At 41.2% G+C, this 14,998-nt stretch overlaps 1 protein-coding gene and 1 long non-coding RNA gene across 3 annotated transcripts; one reads left to right on the plus strand and one right to left on the minus strand.

Annotated features, from left to right (window-relative positions):
* The first annotated feature begins 1,092 nt into the window (after positions 1–1,092).
* Positions 1,093–6,111, plus strand: LOC131402558 (adhesion G protein-coupled receptor E4-like). Of its 2 annotated transcripts, none has more exons than XR_009218767.1 (3): positions 1,093–1,268; positions 3,536–3,631; positions 5,957–6,111. XR_009218767.1 is itself a non-coding variant. In XM_058537243.1 (3 exons), exons 1-3 carry the CDS (start codon positions 1,155–1,157, stop codon positions 6,068–6,070), a joined length of 321 nt encoding a protein of 106 aa, XP_058393226.1. In that variant the 5' UTR covers positions 1,093–1,154; the 3' UTR covers positions 6,071–6,111. The 2 variants fall into 2 exon arrangements, 1 of the variants encoding a protein (XP_058393226.1); XM_058537243.1 differs by having other exon boundaries at positions 5,960–6,111.
* Positions 6,112–9,255: 3,144 nt separating this feature from the next.
* On the minus strand, positions 9,256–10,934 carry LOC131402561 (uncharacterized). The gene is made up of 3 exons (XR_009218772.1): positions 10,534–10,934; positions 10,035–10,158; positions 9,256–9,473 (listed from the first exon to the last, which is right to left on the minus strand). It is a non-coding gene; the product is annotated as an uncharacterized LOC131402561 (long non-coding RNA).
* Between the last annotated feature and the right edge of the window lie 4,064 nt (positions 10,935–14,998).

The raw sequence follows: 14,998 nt of genomic DNA on the forward strand, positions 1-14,998 counted from the left end.
TTTCGAGCACGGGCAGTAAACAACAGAAAGCTCGCCGCGGGGGGTGACTTTACAAGGTTGTGAGAGGCTGGGGTCAACACGTGCGCCTCGCTCCCCAGCTAACTCAGCGGGCCAGGCGTGCGCAGCCCAACACCTTCCAGCCTGTTCTGAAACCCGAAACGCGCTGCGCCGAGAGGAAACACAGCCGCGGGCGGGGCCTTCCGGGCCGGAAAAAGCGGGCAGGGGAGGAGCCGCCCTCCAGCGAGGTCAGACCCCGCTCGGCCCTCGCCCCGCCGAGGCCGCTCTCCCAGGGCCCCGACAACGAGTGTCGGCGACCAACCGCGTGTCGGGCCGCGGCCGCCCGCGGGGCCGACAGAGCAGCGCGGGCCCCGGCGCGGCACCCCGGGGACAGGCGGCGGGTCCCGAGGGCCGCGGCCCAGACGCGCTGGGGCTCCGGGCTTGCCGCCACGCACCTCCTCACCTTCTCTTCCACGCAGTCGACAAGGATGGACAGGGACTTGCGGCTGAGCCAGCGAGAGAAAGCCGGGCTGCTTGAGAGAAAGCCGGGCCTCCCACAGCAGCCGCGGGGCCCTCGACGAACGTAACCAGAAGAGACAGGCGGGAGCGGCAGCGGGGGCACCGGGACTTCCTCCCACGTGCGCGCCGTCGACCGGAAGTGCATGCGTGCACATGCGCATCAACTCCTCCAGCCAATTGCCATCAACAGCACCAGTTCATTTTACCAAACACAATTTTTGTTTGAAGAAACCCAACCCGGCGGTATGTTCTGAAGTCATGGTATCGTCGTCATCTCAATTTTTCAATACAAATGTCTAGAAGGCACTTTCTACAAATCTTCCAACAGGTCCAGGTAAAAGTTTGCAGATAAATCACTTACAAAGAGTGGGAGAACGCGTTCGTCCCAGAGGCAGTGACTGAAAACATGGGTTCTGCCTCATCCTCAAGCAGTAGGACTTTTGTAAGTTACTTAACCACACAAGGTTGTTGTGAGGTTTCACTAAGGCAATGCATGCAAAGCATTAGCACAGTGCCCAACAAATAGGGAGGATCTGATAAATGGTAGTTATTGTTACTCTTTTCCTTTTCAGAGTCATGATATTTAAAGCCATCACTCAGCTATTTATCCTGGGCTGTCCTCGGGGCCTTGGATTTTTATGGTTGAAGAAGTCGGGGAGACAATCAGATCAGTCGTTGCCTACGCATTCAGCATCATCAATGTCCTGCAGGGGGGGTTTCTCTTTGTGATACACTGTCTCCTTAATCGCCAGGTAAGGCTAATAATTCCGTCTCTCACCAGCCTAGTCCCGAAGTCTTGCTGAATGGTTGTTTACATTCTCACTCCTCTCTGAACTTTTGTGTTTGTATTTTGGGGTTGTCTTGATTATGGGAAGAGCATTTAGGTGCTGCTTGGGTATGCCGTGTGCGCTGGGTTTCATAGCATTCTAACCTTTAGCTTTCTGACATATCTCTCAAGAGCATACATTCATCTGCTTGGGATGCCGTAACAAAATATCATAGACTGTGTGGCTTAGACAACAGAAATTGATCTTCTTACAGTTCTGGAAGCTGGAAGGCTGAGAGTAGAGAGTGAGTACAGTCAGGTTCTGACGAGAGCTCTCTTCTTGCCTTGCAGATGGCCACCTTCTCACTGTGTCCTTACATGGGAGAGAGAATGACAGAGGGCTTTCATGTCTCTTCTTATAAGGAATTGATAACTAATCCTCTCGGATCAGGGCTCAACCCTTAAGACCTCATTTAACCCTAATTACTTTCATAAAGGTCGTATCTCCAAATACAGTCACATTGGGGGGTTAGGGCTTTACCATATGAATTTTGGGGGGACACAATTCAGTTCATAGCAGAGCGTGTATGAGTCAGGATAAGGCAGATTACGCTGCAGTAACAAATAGCCCCTCCCTCTCTAATTTCAGTGGCTGACAGCAATAAAGGTTTACTTCTCACTCAAGCTACATAGCTGTGGCTTGGACTACATTGTCTTCACTCTGGGTTGTAGGCTGAGGGGGCAGCCCTCCTTTAGAACGTTGGTATTCTTATGGCAAAGGGAAAGGAGATCATGGCAAAGCACAGCTTAGCTCTCTTTTATTGGCCAAAATAAGTCACATGGCCATACTTGAATTCACCAGAGAGATGAATAATCCTCCAGCAGTGAGGTGAACTATAGGGAGGGGCACTGGAATATTTGGCATAATCTACCACAAACTCAGAGAGACTTCAGCTCTAATTCCAATTTTTCCACTGAGTGAGTTGCTGTGTGACCCTGGACAGGTTGCTTACCCTCTCTGAGCCTTGGATTTCTCATCCACAAATGTGGCAATACCTACCTCCCAGAGTTGAGAATTAAATGAAATAATGCTATGTAAATCTCCTAGCACAGTTCTTGGCACATATTAAGTTCCCAGTGAGGGTCATTATTATAATTTTACTCTTTACAGAAGATTGGGAACAGTTTTCCTGAATTTTTTCCTTTGCTTTTAAGTGGAACCACCAGCAATTAAGATTGGCAAAGAGACCATCTTAACACTTCATTAATTTCTCTTTCATCTTTTATCTCCTTATTAATGCTTGGAACTCTTCACACAAAGAAGAAGTAAAATACAATTTAAGTGTCTTGATGAAATAATGTTGAGTATTAAATGCTTAAATGTCTTTTAAGAACATGTCGAGGAGGTTAAAAGAAGGCAACTGATGGAATCACAGGGGTGGTTTAGTGTAGGGGTTAGTGTCATGGCTCTGGAGTAAGAATGACATGATTTTTGAACACTGGCCTTGTGACCTTAGACAAGTCAGTTTACCTCCAAGAGCTTCAACTTCTTCACCTTTAATTGGGGATAAGAGAAGCACCTTCATCATTGGGCTCATGTAAGAACTAAATGATACATTGTTTATAAAGTGTCTTGAACATGGCTATGTTCAATAATTGGTGACTTTCATCATCATAATCACCAACACCACCATCACTTTCATTATCATCCTTATCATGACCACAGTCACTTTCGTAATTACTACCATCATCATCATCATCATCATAATCATCATCACCATCACCACCTTCTTTATCTTCATCATCACCTTGATTATCCTTATCATCATGAGCATCATAACCTTCATTATCACCACCACCATCACCACCATCTTGAGCACCTTGTCATCACCATCATCACCTTCATTATCATCACCGTCATCACCACCATCTTCATCACCTTCACCCACATCATCACCATCATTGTCATCACCATCATCACCTTCATCATCATCATCATCATCATCACCACCACCACCATATATAGAGTCCATATGGTGTCTGACATTTAGTAAGCAGCTTTTCTACAATTGAGGAAGTTGACTTTAAATAAAATGAATCAACATAAGCATGGCCAAGATTATACAGAAAACCAATGGAAGAGCAGTAGAGAGTAGGGCTTAGATGTATATCTTTAGTCTCCTACTTTAGGGTCTTGTCTCCTGAACCAAGCTCTGGATGTAACACAAGCCTCTATATTCCTCAAACTTTCAGGTGCGAATGGAATACAGGAAATGGTTTACTGGGATGAGGAAAGGGGTTGAAATTGAAAGCACTGAAGTGTCTCCCTCATCTACCCACACCAAAATGGTAAGATCAGCTCTTCTCTGGTGCCATGTCCTTGTCTGAACCCAACATCTCATGCTACCAGGAGCTTCCTGGTTTCTTGATCTGAAAGAAAAGAGAATTTGCATTACATTCCTGCATTAAACAGCTGAAATTTCTGGTTTTTGAGACCAAAACCAGAAGAGATCTTCTTTCTTTATCTCTCCCTCGCTTCATCCTTCCTCCCACCCATCCTCTCTTCCTCCTTCCTTCCCTCCCTCCTTTCCTTTCCTTGCTTCCTTTTTCTCTCTGTTTATTTATCTCTGTCTCTCTCTCTCTCTCCCTCCTTCTCTCTTCCCATCTTCCCCTCTCTGTCTTTCTTTCTTGTCTCTCTTTCTTTCTTCTTGCTCTCTTTCTCACTCTCTTTCTCTCTTTCTTCAGTCCATCCACAAATATCCAATGATAATTAGCAAAAATTTTTAAATTTATTTAGCAGAATTCATTTAACAAATATTTATTGAGTGTTTAATATGTGCCAGGCACTGGTTTAGGTGCTGGGGATAGAGCAGTGGACACATGGACAAAAATCCTTGTCCTCACAGAGCTGACATTCTTGTAGGGGGGAGGCAAACGATAAATCACAAAAAGTGGATTTTACAGTATGTTACAAAGTGATATAAGCTATAGAAAAAAGAGCAATGAAGAGAAATCAAGAATGCATGGAGTGGGAGGAGCTCGTTTTTAAATAAGTGGCAATGAGGGGCCTCGATGAGAAGCTGACTCTTGAGTAAAAACTTTATGGATGTATCTGATGAAAATGACCCCTGGTTTGTGAAATTATCTGGATGGAGAGGACTATGAATACACTCTAAGCACTTTGGTGGTAAGCCATAGATTCCTGATTGCTATGACTCTTGTAACTGAGCTGGTCCCACACCGTGGCCTAGGGGCTGTGCCCATGGAGCTGTCACAGGAGATGCAAGCTTTATTCAGGACATTAGGCTGAGCCAGCAGAGCCACTGCACCTCCTCCTCATCCTGCATGTGATCTTGTTCCCTCACTCCCGAGCTGTCTCCTGGAGGGCTGCCTTCGGTTGAGTTCTTCAAAACTAGAACCTAAAACAGAGATTAGAATCCTTGTGATTCATTGAGAAAGAGAAGAAGAAGAGTGAGGGAGGCAGGATGGAGCATATCAGCAGTGGTGTGGACCCAGGTGGAGTCTGGCTTCAGCCTGATCCCACGGGAGACTCTGGAGTGTGAATTGAACATGGAATTGGAAACACCTTGAGACGGGTGGCCAGCATTTTGTGCTCGCGTGTCATTCAGTCATTGGCCCTTTGTGGAATGGGGTTTAACCTTTCTGGAGAGGCAGCTCCTTTGACTACAGGCAGTTCTCTGGAGAAGGAGGCAGCTGTAAGTCATTAGTAACTGAAACTCACAGCAGCTGCAGTGTGGGTGTGCTGGCCTGGGGAAGAGCATCTGAGTCTGGCGCCAAAAGTGTTCAGTGCAAGGGCTGAAGAGAATAGCCCCTGGAAGTCCATGAGGACAGTTGCTGTGGGAAATGCTTAATATTGCCCTGTAGGCAATGCTGTTTCTTGTCCTATATCTTCCAAGCAAGACAAGAATGAAAAGCAACTTTTTGCATTAGGAAAATTTGAGTATTTAGCTCAGTGGTTCTCAGAACCATCTGGAGAGCTAGTAACAATACTAACAAGTAATACTCCATCTTACTTGAATGAGTCTGAGTCTCTCTGTAATTTATTAGCTTTCTAGGTGATTCTCATACACACCTAAGTTTGAGAACCACTGCTTTGAGTGAACCCAATGACTACCGCCAAGCAGATAATTATAATCCCTCATCCTTGGACAACACTTTATATTCTAGAAAGCACATAGTCAATCTTATAAGCATCATTGATCCTCTGCAGCATTTAAGGGGTCCGTCACTGTCATGTTTAAATGTAGCCCAAGTGTGTGGGTTCAAATCCCAACTCCACCACTTCCAGGCTGTGTGACTTTGCACTAGCCACTTACTGTCTCTGTGCCTCAGTTTCTTCATCTGTAAAATGTGGGTACTAATAGTATCTATCTCAGAGTGAAGATTAAATGAGGTCATATGCTTAGCATGTGGCCTTCCACACTACAAACAGACTGTAAATGTTCATAAAAAGATAAAATAAAATAAAGATACCATCATAGATGGTGTTTTGTAGGAAAAAGGATGTAAACAGGGTCAGATTCAGGACCTCTTAACCAAGCTTTGGACCTTAGTGAAATTCTATCTTGTCATCTCTGGGCATGCTAGAAGTTTTAGTTAATTTCTGAGGTGTTTATTTCTCTTCAACTTTTTCTCCATATTCTTCCCCTCAAGTAGGAGGAACTGGGGAAGTCATCAGAATCCTATCGCAGAAGAGACGCTGCATCTGTCCAACCACAGCCTCAGATTCATCTTGTCACTGTTTCTTGGCAAAGAACAGGAAGCTGAGCTGTTTATGGACGGCGCCCCACCCGTGGTCACATATGGATGAGAACAATGCCACCATCCATCTTTCCTGTGAAAATGAGTGCTGATGTATTCCTCTATTTTGGCTTCTATCTCCATAGAAAGAAGGGGGCACATGGGAGAATCTTAGATCCAGAATCCAGTATTGTACATCACGTGCAATTAAATGCTCAAAGAATCTTTTTTAATGACGAGGGAAATAAGTGGATTTTCTTCTTCCAGCTGTTACCATCTTGCCCAAAGCTGATTGGCTGACATCTAGATTCACCTCACAGATGCCTCTCTGACCTCTGTGTTGCATTTAATGCTCCCAAAGATCTTGCATCACTGAATATTTGCATAACTTAATAATTCCATAAGAATAAGTATAAAAAAGGGGGTTGCATTCTTGCAATGCAAAAGTACACCACTATCCCTGCTTAGGGATGCATAGTCACTGGGAAGCATCTTGTGATCTGATCATCGGCACTTCCCTGGTTTCATTGCCTGATGACTTTTTGGAACCTATCCTGTACCCTGGTTAAACATATAATTTTGTTTTCTTAGTGTCATCTCGAACATGTCCTCATGTAAATGCTCCCAAACTAAAACAGCTTGGAGTATCACAGCAGTGGTTTGGCCTTCTTTTCTTTGTTTTACCATTTCTAATTTATTTTCTAAACTTATTGGATTTTAGGCATGTTTTTCAGCACTATAATTACTAAATGCCTGGATAACTTTGTTACTAGACAATATTTTAAAAACAGTGTTTGATTATAACAATGGTAAATGTTAACATAGCAGCCAAGAGAAGCCATAATTCATTTGAAGAAATTTTGTGTTCAAATTTTAGGTCCTGGACAAAGGATTGCATTGTTTTTCTGCTTCACCAGCTCAAGTGTCTCCCCCACATCACAGCAATATAACCAGAGTGTATGATTCACTCCACCTGCTGGTTTTTAAATGATGTGATTCTTCTTGAAAAGGTAAAATTTAGGGAGATTCACGTGGTTTCAAAATGTGTGCCTGCATTGTGACTTTATATCGTGCAATTTCAAATTTACACCAGTAAAACTTGCATACAATGCCACCTTTTTCAGGAGGACAATTTGGCACTGACTATCCAAATCTAATATTTTAGTACATAATGCTTTCATTTAAAAATTCCACTGCTAGGAATTTAGCCTAAAGATATTGTGATAAGGGCATTTATAAATACAGGGTGATATGATGTATAAATTCAGAGTGAGGTGATATATTCTATCTCCCTGAATTATTTGCTGTGGTGTGTTGGGTGGAGGAAAAAGGAGCACCTTGTATGTAAACATGTTACCTTAAGCCTGTAAATGCATGTACAGTCCACTAGGCTCTCACACCCAAAGAGAAGCCAAGCTGGCCTGGCTTATCCTGCCAGCCACCCAACACTGGACAACAAAGGCATTGGTCTCGCTGAGCCTCTCTGGAGTGTACTGGACCACTTCATGTGTGCCCCCAGGTCACTATGAGCCCCTTGCACTGCTTAACCCATGACCACAGGTTTGCCTTGATGCATCAGTAGGGAGCACACACTGGCTAAAGGCCAAGAAAGACTAATCAAATCCTGTGAATAAGGCAGCACAGGGCTTTCATTAGCTCATTGTTGCTGATTTGATCAATTCACTAATTGTCTACTAACTTATTGAATGAGAATAAATGTGTGTATGGCAATAAACAAGTGACTCACAATTTTACTGGTTGTCTCTTATTTGAACTGGCTCTTTGCTGCAACCCAAGGGAAAAATCTAAATTAAAGAGCACTCTCACCTACAATAATTGTCATTTGGCTTAAATAGAACAGATGCATTCACAAAAGTTCACCAAGTATGTTTACTGCAGTACTTTTTGCAATGCAAACAAAGTGTCAATCAGTCAGGACGGTTTACATAATTTTATGTCCATATCATTGACGTAAATAATCAACAAACAATCTATAGACTAGAAAGGTAAGGTGATATTTCCCTGAGCCAAGCTGCGGACCAGCCTGGAAGTGCAGTGTCCACTGGGGAGGAGGGTCCTCTGTGGAAGCGCGATTCACAGCATGGTTACATACCGTTTCAGAGCCAAGAACACACCTGAGAGGAATACAATTTTGTTTTTCTCAAAGTCATAAGGAGAGGTTTTGCTGCAATTTAGCAGATACACAGCAGGTCAACTTGACCTTGGTTTTCTTGAAAGAAAAACTTATTTTCAAAGAGGTACTGGTATTGGTATCAGAGGAAGGGAAACATTCACCTCCATCTTTAAAGAGTGCATCTTTTGCTTTGGGTAAATGAGGCAGATGTACAATGCATGTTTGGTGGGCCATAAGTCAGGCTGCTCTGGGAAGAAACAAGTTTTAGGCCAAATCAGGTTTAACCCAGAATGGCTTCGCCATACACCTCAATATGTGAAAACTTCTAATTATTCTTATTATTTTCATCAACCTAATGTAATAAATAATATGCAGTGAAATTTTTTAAATGAGACATGTTTTCATGTGCTCTTATAAAAAGACCTCCAAGATACATGTGTCATGTGAAAAAAGCAGCGCGTGGTTCAGTGAGTAGTGTAGAATCCCTCTTCTGTTAAAAAAAAAAAAAGTTTATAAGTAGACAAATTTTTATAGGGTCACTTCTCATCAAAAGGATTGAGTGAATTCAAGAGAATATCCTTCCTCTGTTACAAACAGATAAAATGAAAGGAGTTAGCGGTTACTAAGCTATAGTTGGGCCCATCTAAGCTGATTGGCTTGCCTCGAGTCAGTCCATTTATGGTAATCAAGCTACTTGGGCTGCTGGAAGCCAGATTTTCCTTATTGAAGGACTTCTCACTTTGTAAAGGGCTCCAGTGGCAATATTTCTAAAGATTCTTGGTTCCAGCGTCATCCTGGTGCTATGGGTTCCCACCTGGCATATGTGTAGTGCCATCTCTATTATTGAGCAAGGTTTTGTTAATCAATAACCTGTGTTAAGGTAGCAAAACTAATTTCTGCTGCTCAATGTTTTATGTGCTGTTTCAATTCCCTCTTTTCTTTGTACATTCCTAAATCTTGAAGGAAATAGAGTGATGGCCACTCTAGCTACTTCCTGCTGAGTAGGGGGGAAGAGCAAAGTTTCTGAGTCTTTTGTTCTTAAAAATAATCAAACCAAAGACACACATTTTGGGGTGTCACATTTTGATCCCCTACATTTCTGCCATTGAAACTTCAAGAAGTTTCACAGTCCAGAAGCTGAGTTGGTAGATTGTTCCATCTCACTGAACACTGACCGGTCTCTTAGTCCTGGCAATAGGTCAGTCCAGTTAAATACATTTCAGGAGGTGGTGATGTAGGTAGGCTCCCAAAGTTAGGCCTATGAGCAAGAAATCAGGTATCTAAAAAGAGGCATTTCTATGAAAACAAAAGAAAAACAAAGGTTAATGGTTGAAGCCAGTTTCTGAACCCACGAGAGTCAACTCAATCAACTCTTGATCTTGATCTTTTGTTAGCAGTTGCATGAAGCCATCAGTTTCTCCATTAGATTTCTGTAATTTCTTACCCAGTTTAGTTTTATGACCTGAAAGTTTATCAGAAAGATGTATTCTAGAGTAAGTGTCAAAGACCTTTCCAGGAATCTCTGAAACATTTGAAAAGCACCAGAGTAAAACAATAACAGTCAGTAAATGACAAAAGACTTAAATATGGCAATTGACTAAGAAATCTGATTATTTCTGACATATGATGTTTTATAACCAGGAGAGATCAGAGTTTTAAGAATGTTATATAATTTATAAAATGCATATTAATAACATTTACACATGTAATATAACCTAAAATTGTTTGTTATCATTTAATAAATGGAAAAAGGAAGCATTTTGACACTACAGCCCTCATCCAGAAGCTCTCCATTCCTTGGGTGAATGGTAGACATAACGGAGAGGTGGAGAATGTCTCTGTAAGGCATACACTCACCTGTCTCAGTGGAAATCTCATTTTCTGGGCAGAGAGTTCCGTCAGAACAACAGACAGCCTTTCTCTCCTGGGGGCTATCCCTAAATCTAGGACGCCAACTCTCACTGCATACAGAGTGCAGAGTCTGGAGAAAATCAGATATCTGTTGGTAAAGGCTGTGATATTTACTTAATTTTCCAATAACTACAGTGTTTTAGAGTATTGGGCCTTTAACAAATTTGATTTTTTTGATTTTTAAATACCTAAATCCAATTCATTGATTGGATGCCATGTTTATTGTATGGTATAAAATGTACAAATAGAAACACATAGTTGAATAAATGTGTTCTATTTCCATCCACTGGATAAATAGTAATTGATAAAACTCATTAAGCTGGAAGTCAGTTGTTAAATGCCCATATGTGGCCCTTTATGAAGCTCTGAGGGGGCACAAAACCCCCAAAACAAGATTTTGCTTATTTATGTATAGTGTAAAGCATTATGATTGAATCCAACCCACCTCAGGAATTCCCACAGTCCAGTCTATCACCTCCTCAGATAAAGACAATTCTTGACCACGTGGAGCATGTGGGGGAATACTCTCCTACTTTCACTGTAAGTCCAAGACCTTCTGGAAAATTCCAAAAGTTGAGCATGGTATACTCTGCATCTGATTTTCTTTCTTCAGCCAAATTCACTGAGTCACCAGTGGCATTGTTAAATTCTATGTTCCTCAGAAAGGGGTGTAGAGATGGGGAAAAGAGATGAATCGTCTTGTGATGAAGTGTATCCTGGTGTCAAAGATGGAAAACTTGAATGGGGGAAAACCCTTCATTGTCTATAATTCCAGATCATAATGTGAATTTCTTATAAGCATCCAATGAAGCAAAACAAATGAAAATATATGGAGAACTAAAATATTATAATGTTTCTAAATTATCACTTCGTTTCAAGAGAAGACGCCTGAAGATAAGCAGACCAAGACAATTAGTGGGTGTGGAAATCAGGCTAATCTCAACTGCACAGACAAATCTATCCACATCCATTCACTATCTGAATTTTCCCAGGACATCAATCTGCAAAAAGAGCTTAGCAATACATAAAGTTGTTTCAGAATTAAATGATATCTTTTATGTAAATTATTTACTATACTTTTCCATATAGGCACTTAAAGGACTAGTTCTCTTCCTGTTGTCATTGAGGAGTTTTATGAGAAAAGGCTGGATATGCCCTATTGAAAACATTAGGCAGGCAGGATGTTGGGATCCTTTGTAACACAAAGCATTGATATTGACTCAAAGAGCACTTTCTCCTTGAAGCTAGCACATTCTTTTTGATGACCATTACTACCCAGGACTAGATTTACCTTCTGGAGAATGAAACAAGTACAGAACCTCCTGTGCTTTTGGAGAAAGAATCCTAAATACTTGGTTTGAGCACTATGGAATCCCATCAGGAAGTCACATTTATTACAGGACATGCTATTAAATGGAAAAGACATTACCTGCCAGGGAGAAATCACCAGCCCTTCCCCACTTCCCGTTGGTTGCATTTCTACTTGTTGGAGACGCATCTCATGAAGGGTCCAGGCCACAGCATTCACAGCATTGTACACGTTGTAACTCCCTTCTGTCATGGCCATGTCTAAATGATGCCAAGGCAACCTCCCCAAGGAGGCATTAGTTGGACAATTCTCCAATGTTTTACAGTCAGACTCAGACACCTTGCAATCAAAAGAGATGGCCCAAAACTTATCAAGGTAAATGCCTTCTGGATATTTGGAAGGGTTAACTGTCTGCATAAAAGTTTCAAAACCAGGGATCTCACCATGGTGGTGTGAAAAAATGAGAATCCCATGGAATGAGTCAAGTATGAAAGCTCTTGGACCGGTGGTAAAATCCCGCTGTGATGTTGTGACCCAGACTTTCCATATCTCTGAAAACATCTATTTAGAAAAGCTCAAGCTTATTAGAGAGTGAACATCACAATAAACGATAACCACTTTCACTGATGATTCCTTGATCCGCAAATGATATTGAAAGTTCCTTGAGGTATATAAACTTCCAGTGACAGGGATCATTTGCACAAAGGCTGCACAGATTCCATTCTTGTCCATTTCTCCTCTCAAGTCTGAGAGAAATTGAACACCTTTCTTGTCTTCTGAGATGACCAGCCCCACCAGGTCCCACTGAAATGAAGCAGCAAAGAGACCATGCCAAGGGCCAGAGATGTGTCCCCGGGGGCCATCTGATAGAAACATAGAAACTGGTCATCATCATTCAAGATGGGATCAAAGGGACCATAGCTAAGCTCAAGGGAAAAGACAGTTGGAAGCCACATGAAGAAGAGGATTTGCAAAAAGCACACTCAGTCTTAAACAATATTCAGCAACACCTGGAAGTGGTAGAAGGGGAAATTTACTCATTTCACTATCCAATCATCTACCACTCCCTGAGAGATTTCTATAAAATAACTGATCAGACTCAGAGTTCCAGGAAATTCCCTTGTCTCCTTCTCCTTCATCCTGCTCTTTACTTCAAACAAAGGAAACGTGCACACCCCACCAAGACTCTGTACACTTACCCTTTGAGATCACATCCTTTGAGAGATGCATAAACCCAGTCTTTTCCTTTCATTCTTTTTAGGCACCTGAGAATGGCACCAAATGACACACGGTTTCGTCTCTCCCCATCCCGCCCATCCTTACCTGTGGAAATTTGTAGAGTGCCAGCAGTGTTCCAATCTGGGCAGAAATTGCCCCTGTTGTTCCTGTAAGGACTGCTACAGACTTGCTCTCTCTCCTACAGTGGTAATTAGGAATGTCCTTGCCCAGCCCTGTGAGCCAAATCGGGGAACTCTCCAATGCCTTCTGTTCACTGGGCAGGGCATTATAGACAATAAAAACCCAGAGACATGTTGGGTAAAAGATGGGGCTTCTTGTTGATCTCCTCAATGGCAAAAACAAAGGCCAGAACATACTGGCAGTTCTTGTACTGAAACCTGCATGGAGGGATAGTGATCCTTAGGGAAAAGTCTCAAACCATTATTCTTCAAAGTGAATGCAATGACTTAATTAAGGGAGAATGCCCAGTCAACTCATTTTGTTTATGGCAACTCAAGAAGCCTCTATCTTGACTCTTCTGAAGCCTTATAATTTATAGCTAAAGCAAATAACATAACTTAGGCTCTGGAATGTCCTTGCTGAATTCCACACACATGGACAGAAGTGTTAATTTTATGAAGGCAAGTGCAATGAGTAGAAAAGCAGATCACATTCAGAGAGAGTTTTGTAAATGATTCTTTGGTTCAGGACCAAAATGCTTGTTCATATGACCACATCATTAAATTCTTCATAGAAGAGCAACAATATTAACATGAGATTTGAGATAGCCCTGGGCACGAAAGGTAACTCCAACTCAAGGGTGTGGGACAAGCAGAAAAGCGTGACATATTTGGGTTGAGAATGGTGCAGCAGAAGGCTGGCAATCAAATTGCCTAAACTTCTGCCCCGTCAGACTTCTGTGTCTGCTACCATCAAAACTCAGGTATCTAAGGTGAAACTTCAGAGATCCGAAGAGGGAAGAATCATCACAATCCAAAAACATTTGGAAGAAGTATGAAGGACTGAAAAGTGGAAACACAGGAAAGTAAGAGACACAGCATTGCAAAGTTTAAAAAATTATTATCCACTTCTTATTTTAAAAATATAAAAATAATGTTAATATTAATAATTAACATCTTTAGAAGTACCTATTCCGAACAGCCTCTATTGTCTTCATCTTTTCTACAGACTTGTGCACAGAAAATCTCCGAGGCCAGAGAAAATTCTTTGCATTTCTATTGCCTGGGATCTGTAATTCCATCAAGAATAAAACAGAGTAGTCCCTTGTACTTATTCCAAATGTTCTATATGTTGAGACTTGATTAACAGCCTAGCTCATGCTCACTGCTTGTTAATGCTCCCTGTGTGCTTGAGAAGAATCGACATTCTTCAGTTTTGGGGTATAGGGATCTATGTGTGTACAATAGATCAGACATGCTAATATAGTTTTCAAATATTCTATTATTAGATATATGTTATTATTTGTCTGAGAAAGAATTGAAATTCTTGACTATAATGGGAAATTTTTTATTTTTTCCTCCTCCTCCTCCTTCTGCACTTCCTCCTCTGTCTTTTTCTTCTTCTTCCTCTCCTCCTCTTCTTATCCCTCCTCTTCTTACTCCTTCCTTTTCTATTTGAGGCTATATTATCTTAACATGATAGAATGTATAAGATCACAGGTACTATATCTTTGTGATGAGTTGAACTTTTATATCACTGTGAATTGACTACTTGATTCTTAATGATGCATTTTATCTTTACCTATTTTATCTGATATTATTATAGCTACCCTGGATTGAGTTTGAATGGTATTTGTGTAGTGTATCTTTATATGTTCTCCCACATCTTGACTTCCTAATTTTTCATATGTTCTTTGGTTTTCACACGTCTTGTAAAGAGGATTAGATAAATTTGTTACTTTCCCATCCAATTTGACAATTTGTATTTAACTAGAAATTTTATTTCATTTACAGTTTTTGTGATTTTTATATACTTCTTTTGCTCCCACTATCTATAATTTTATTTTTCCATAATTTTTTTACTTTATTTCTCTTTAAAATGTATTTATTTATACTTGCTTTCCATATTTCATTGTATCTTATTTATTAGAGTGAGAGTTGCATTCTCTATTTCTATTTATCACCAGTCCACCCTGTCTGAAGTGGACATAATTACTGATTCCCTGAGAAATTCATGGACCCTTTAACTCTCAGATGTCCCCTTATGACTTACTTGTTTTTGCTGTACAGTATTTTATTTCTGCTTTTTCTTTAATCTCATTATCCCCTCCACATATAACTTATCTTACACATTTTCTAGTTCCTTGTCTTTCTGTGGTGTATCCTATGTTTCCTTCAGAATTCAAACATAGTTCTTTATTCCC

Source organism: Diceros bicornis, unplaced genomic scaffold (assembly GCF_020826845.1).
Source record: "Diceros bicornis minor isolate mBicDic1 unplaced genomic scaffold, mDicBic1.mat.cur scaffold_158_ctg1, whole genome shotgun sequence".
Lineage (NCBI taxonomy): Eukaryota > Metazoa > Chordata > Mammalia > Perissodactyla > Rhinocerotidae > Diceros > Diceros bicornis.

Bases quoted from the DNA above. Each gene is read 5' to 3' on its own strand.
- LOC131402558 (XM_058537243.1), top strand. From the start codon at position 1,155: ATGGTTGAAGAAGTCGGGGAGACAATCAGATCAGTCGTTGCCTACGCA. The intron at 1,269-3,535 runs GTAAGGCTAATA...TCAAACTTTCAG, and splicing joins ACTGTCTCCTTAATCGCCAG to GTGCGAATGGAATACAGGAA. The intron at 3,632-5,959 runs GTAAGATCAGCT...CCCCTCAAGTAG, and splicing joins CATCTACCCACACCAAAATG to GAGGAACTGGGGAAGTCATC.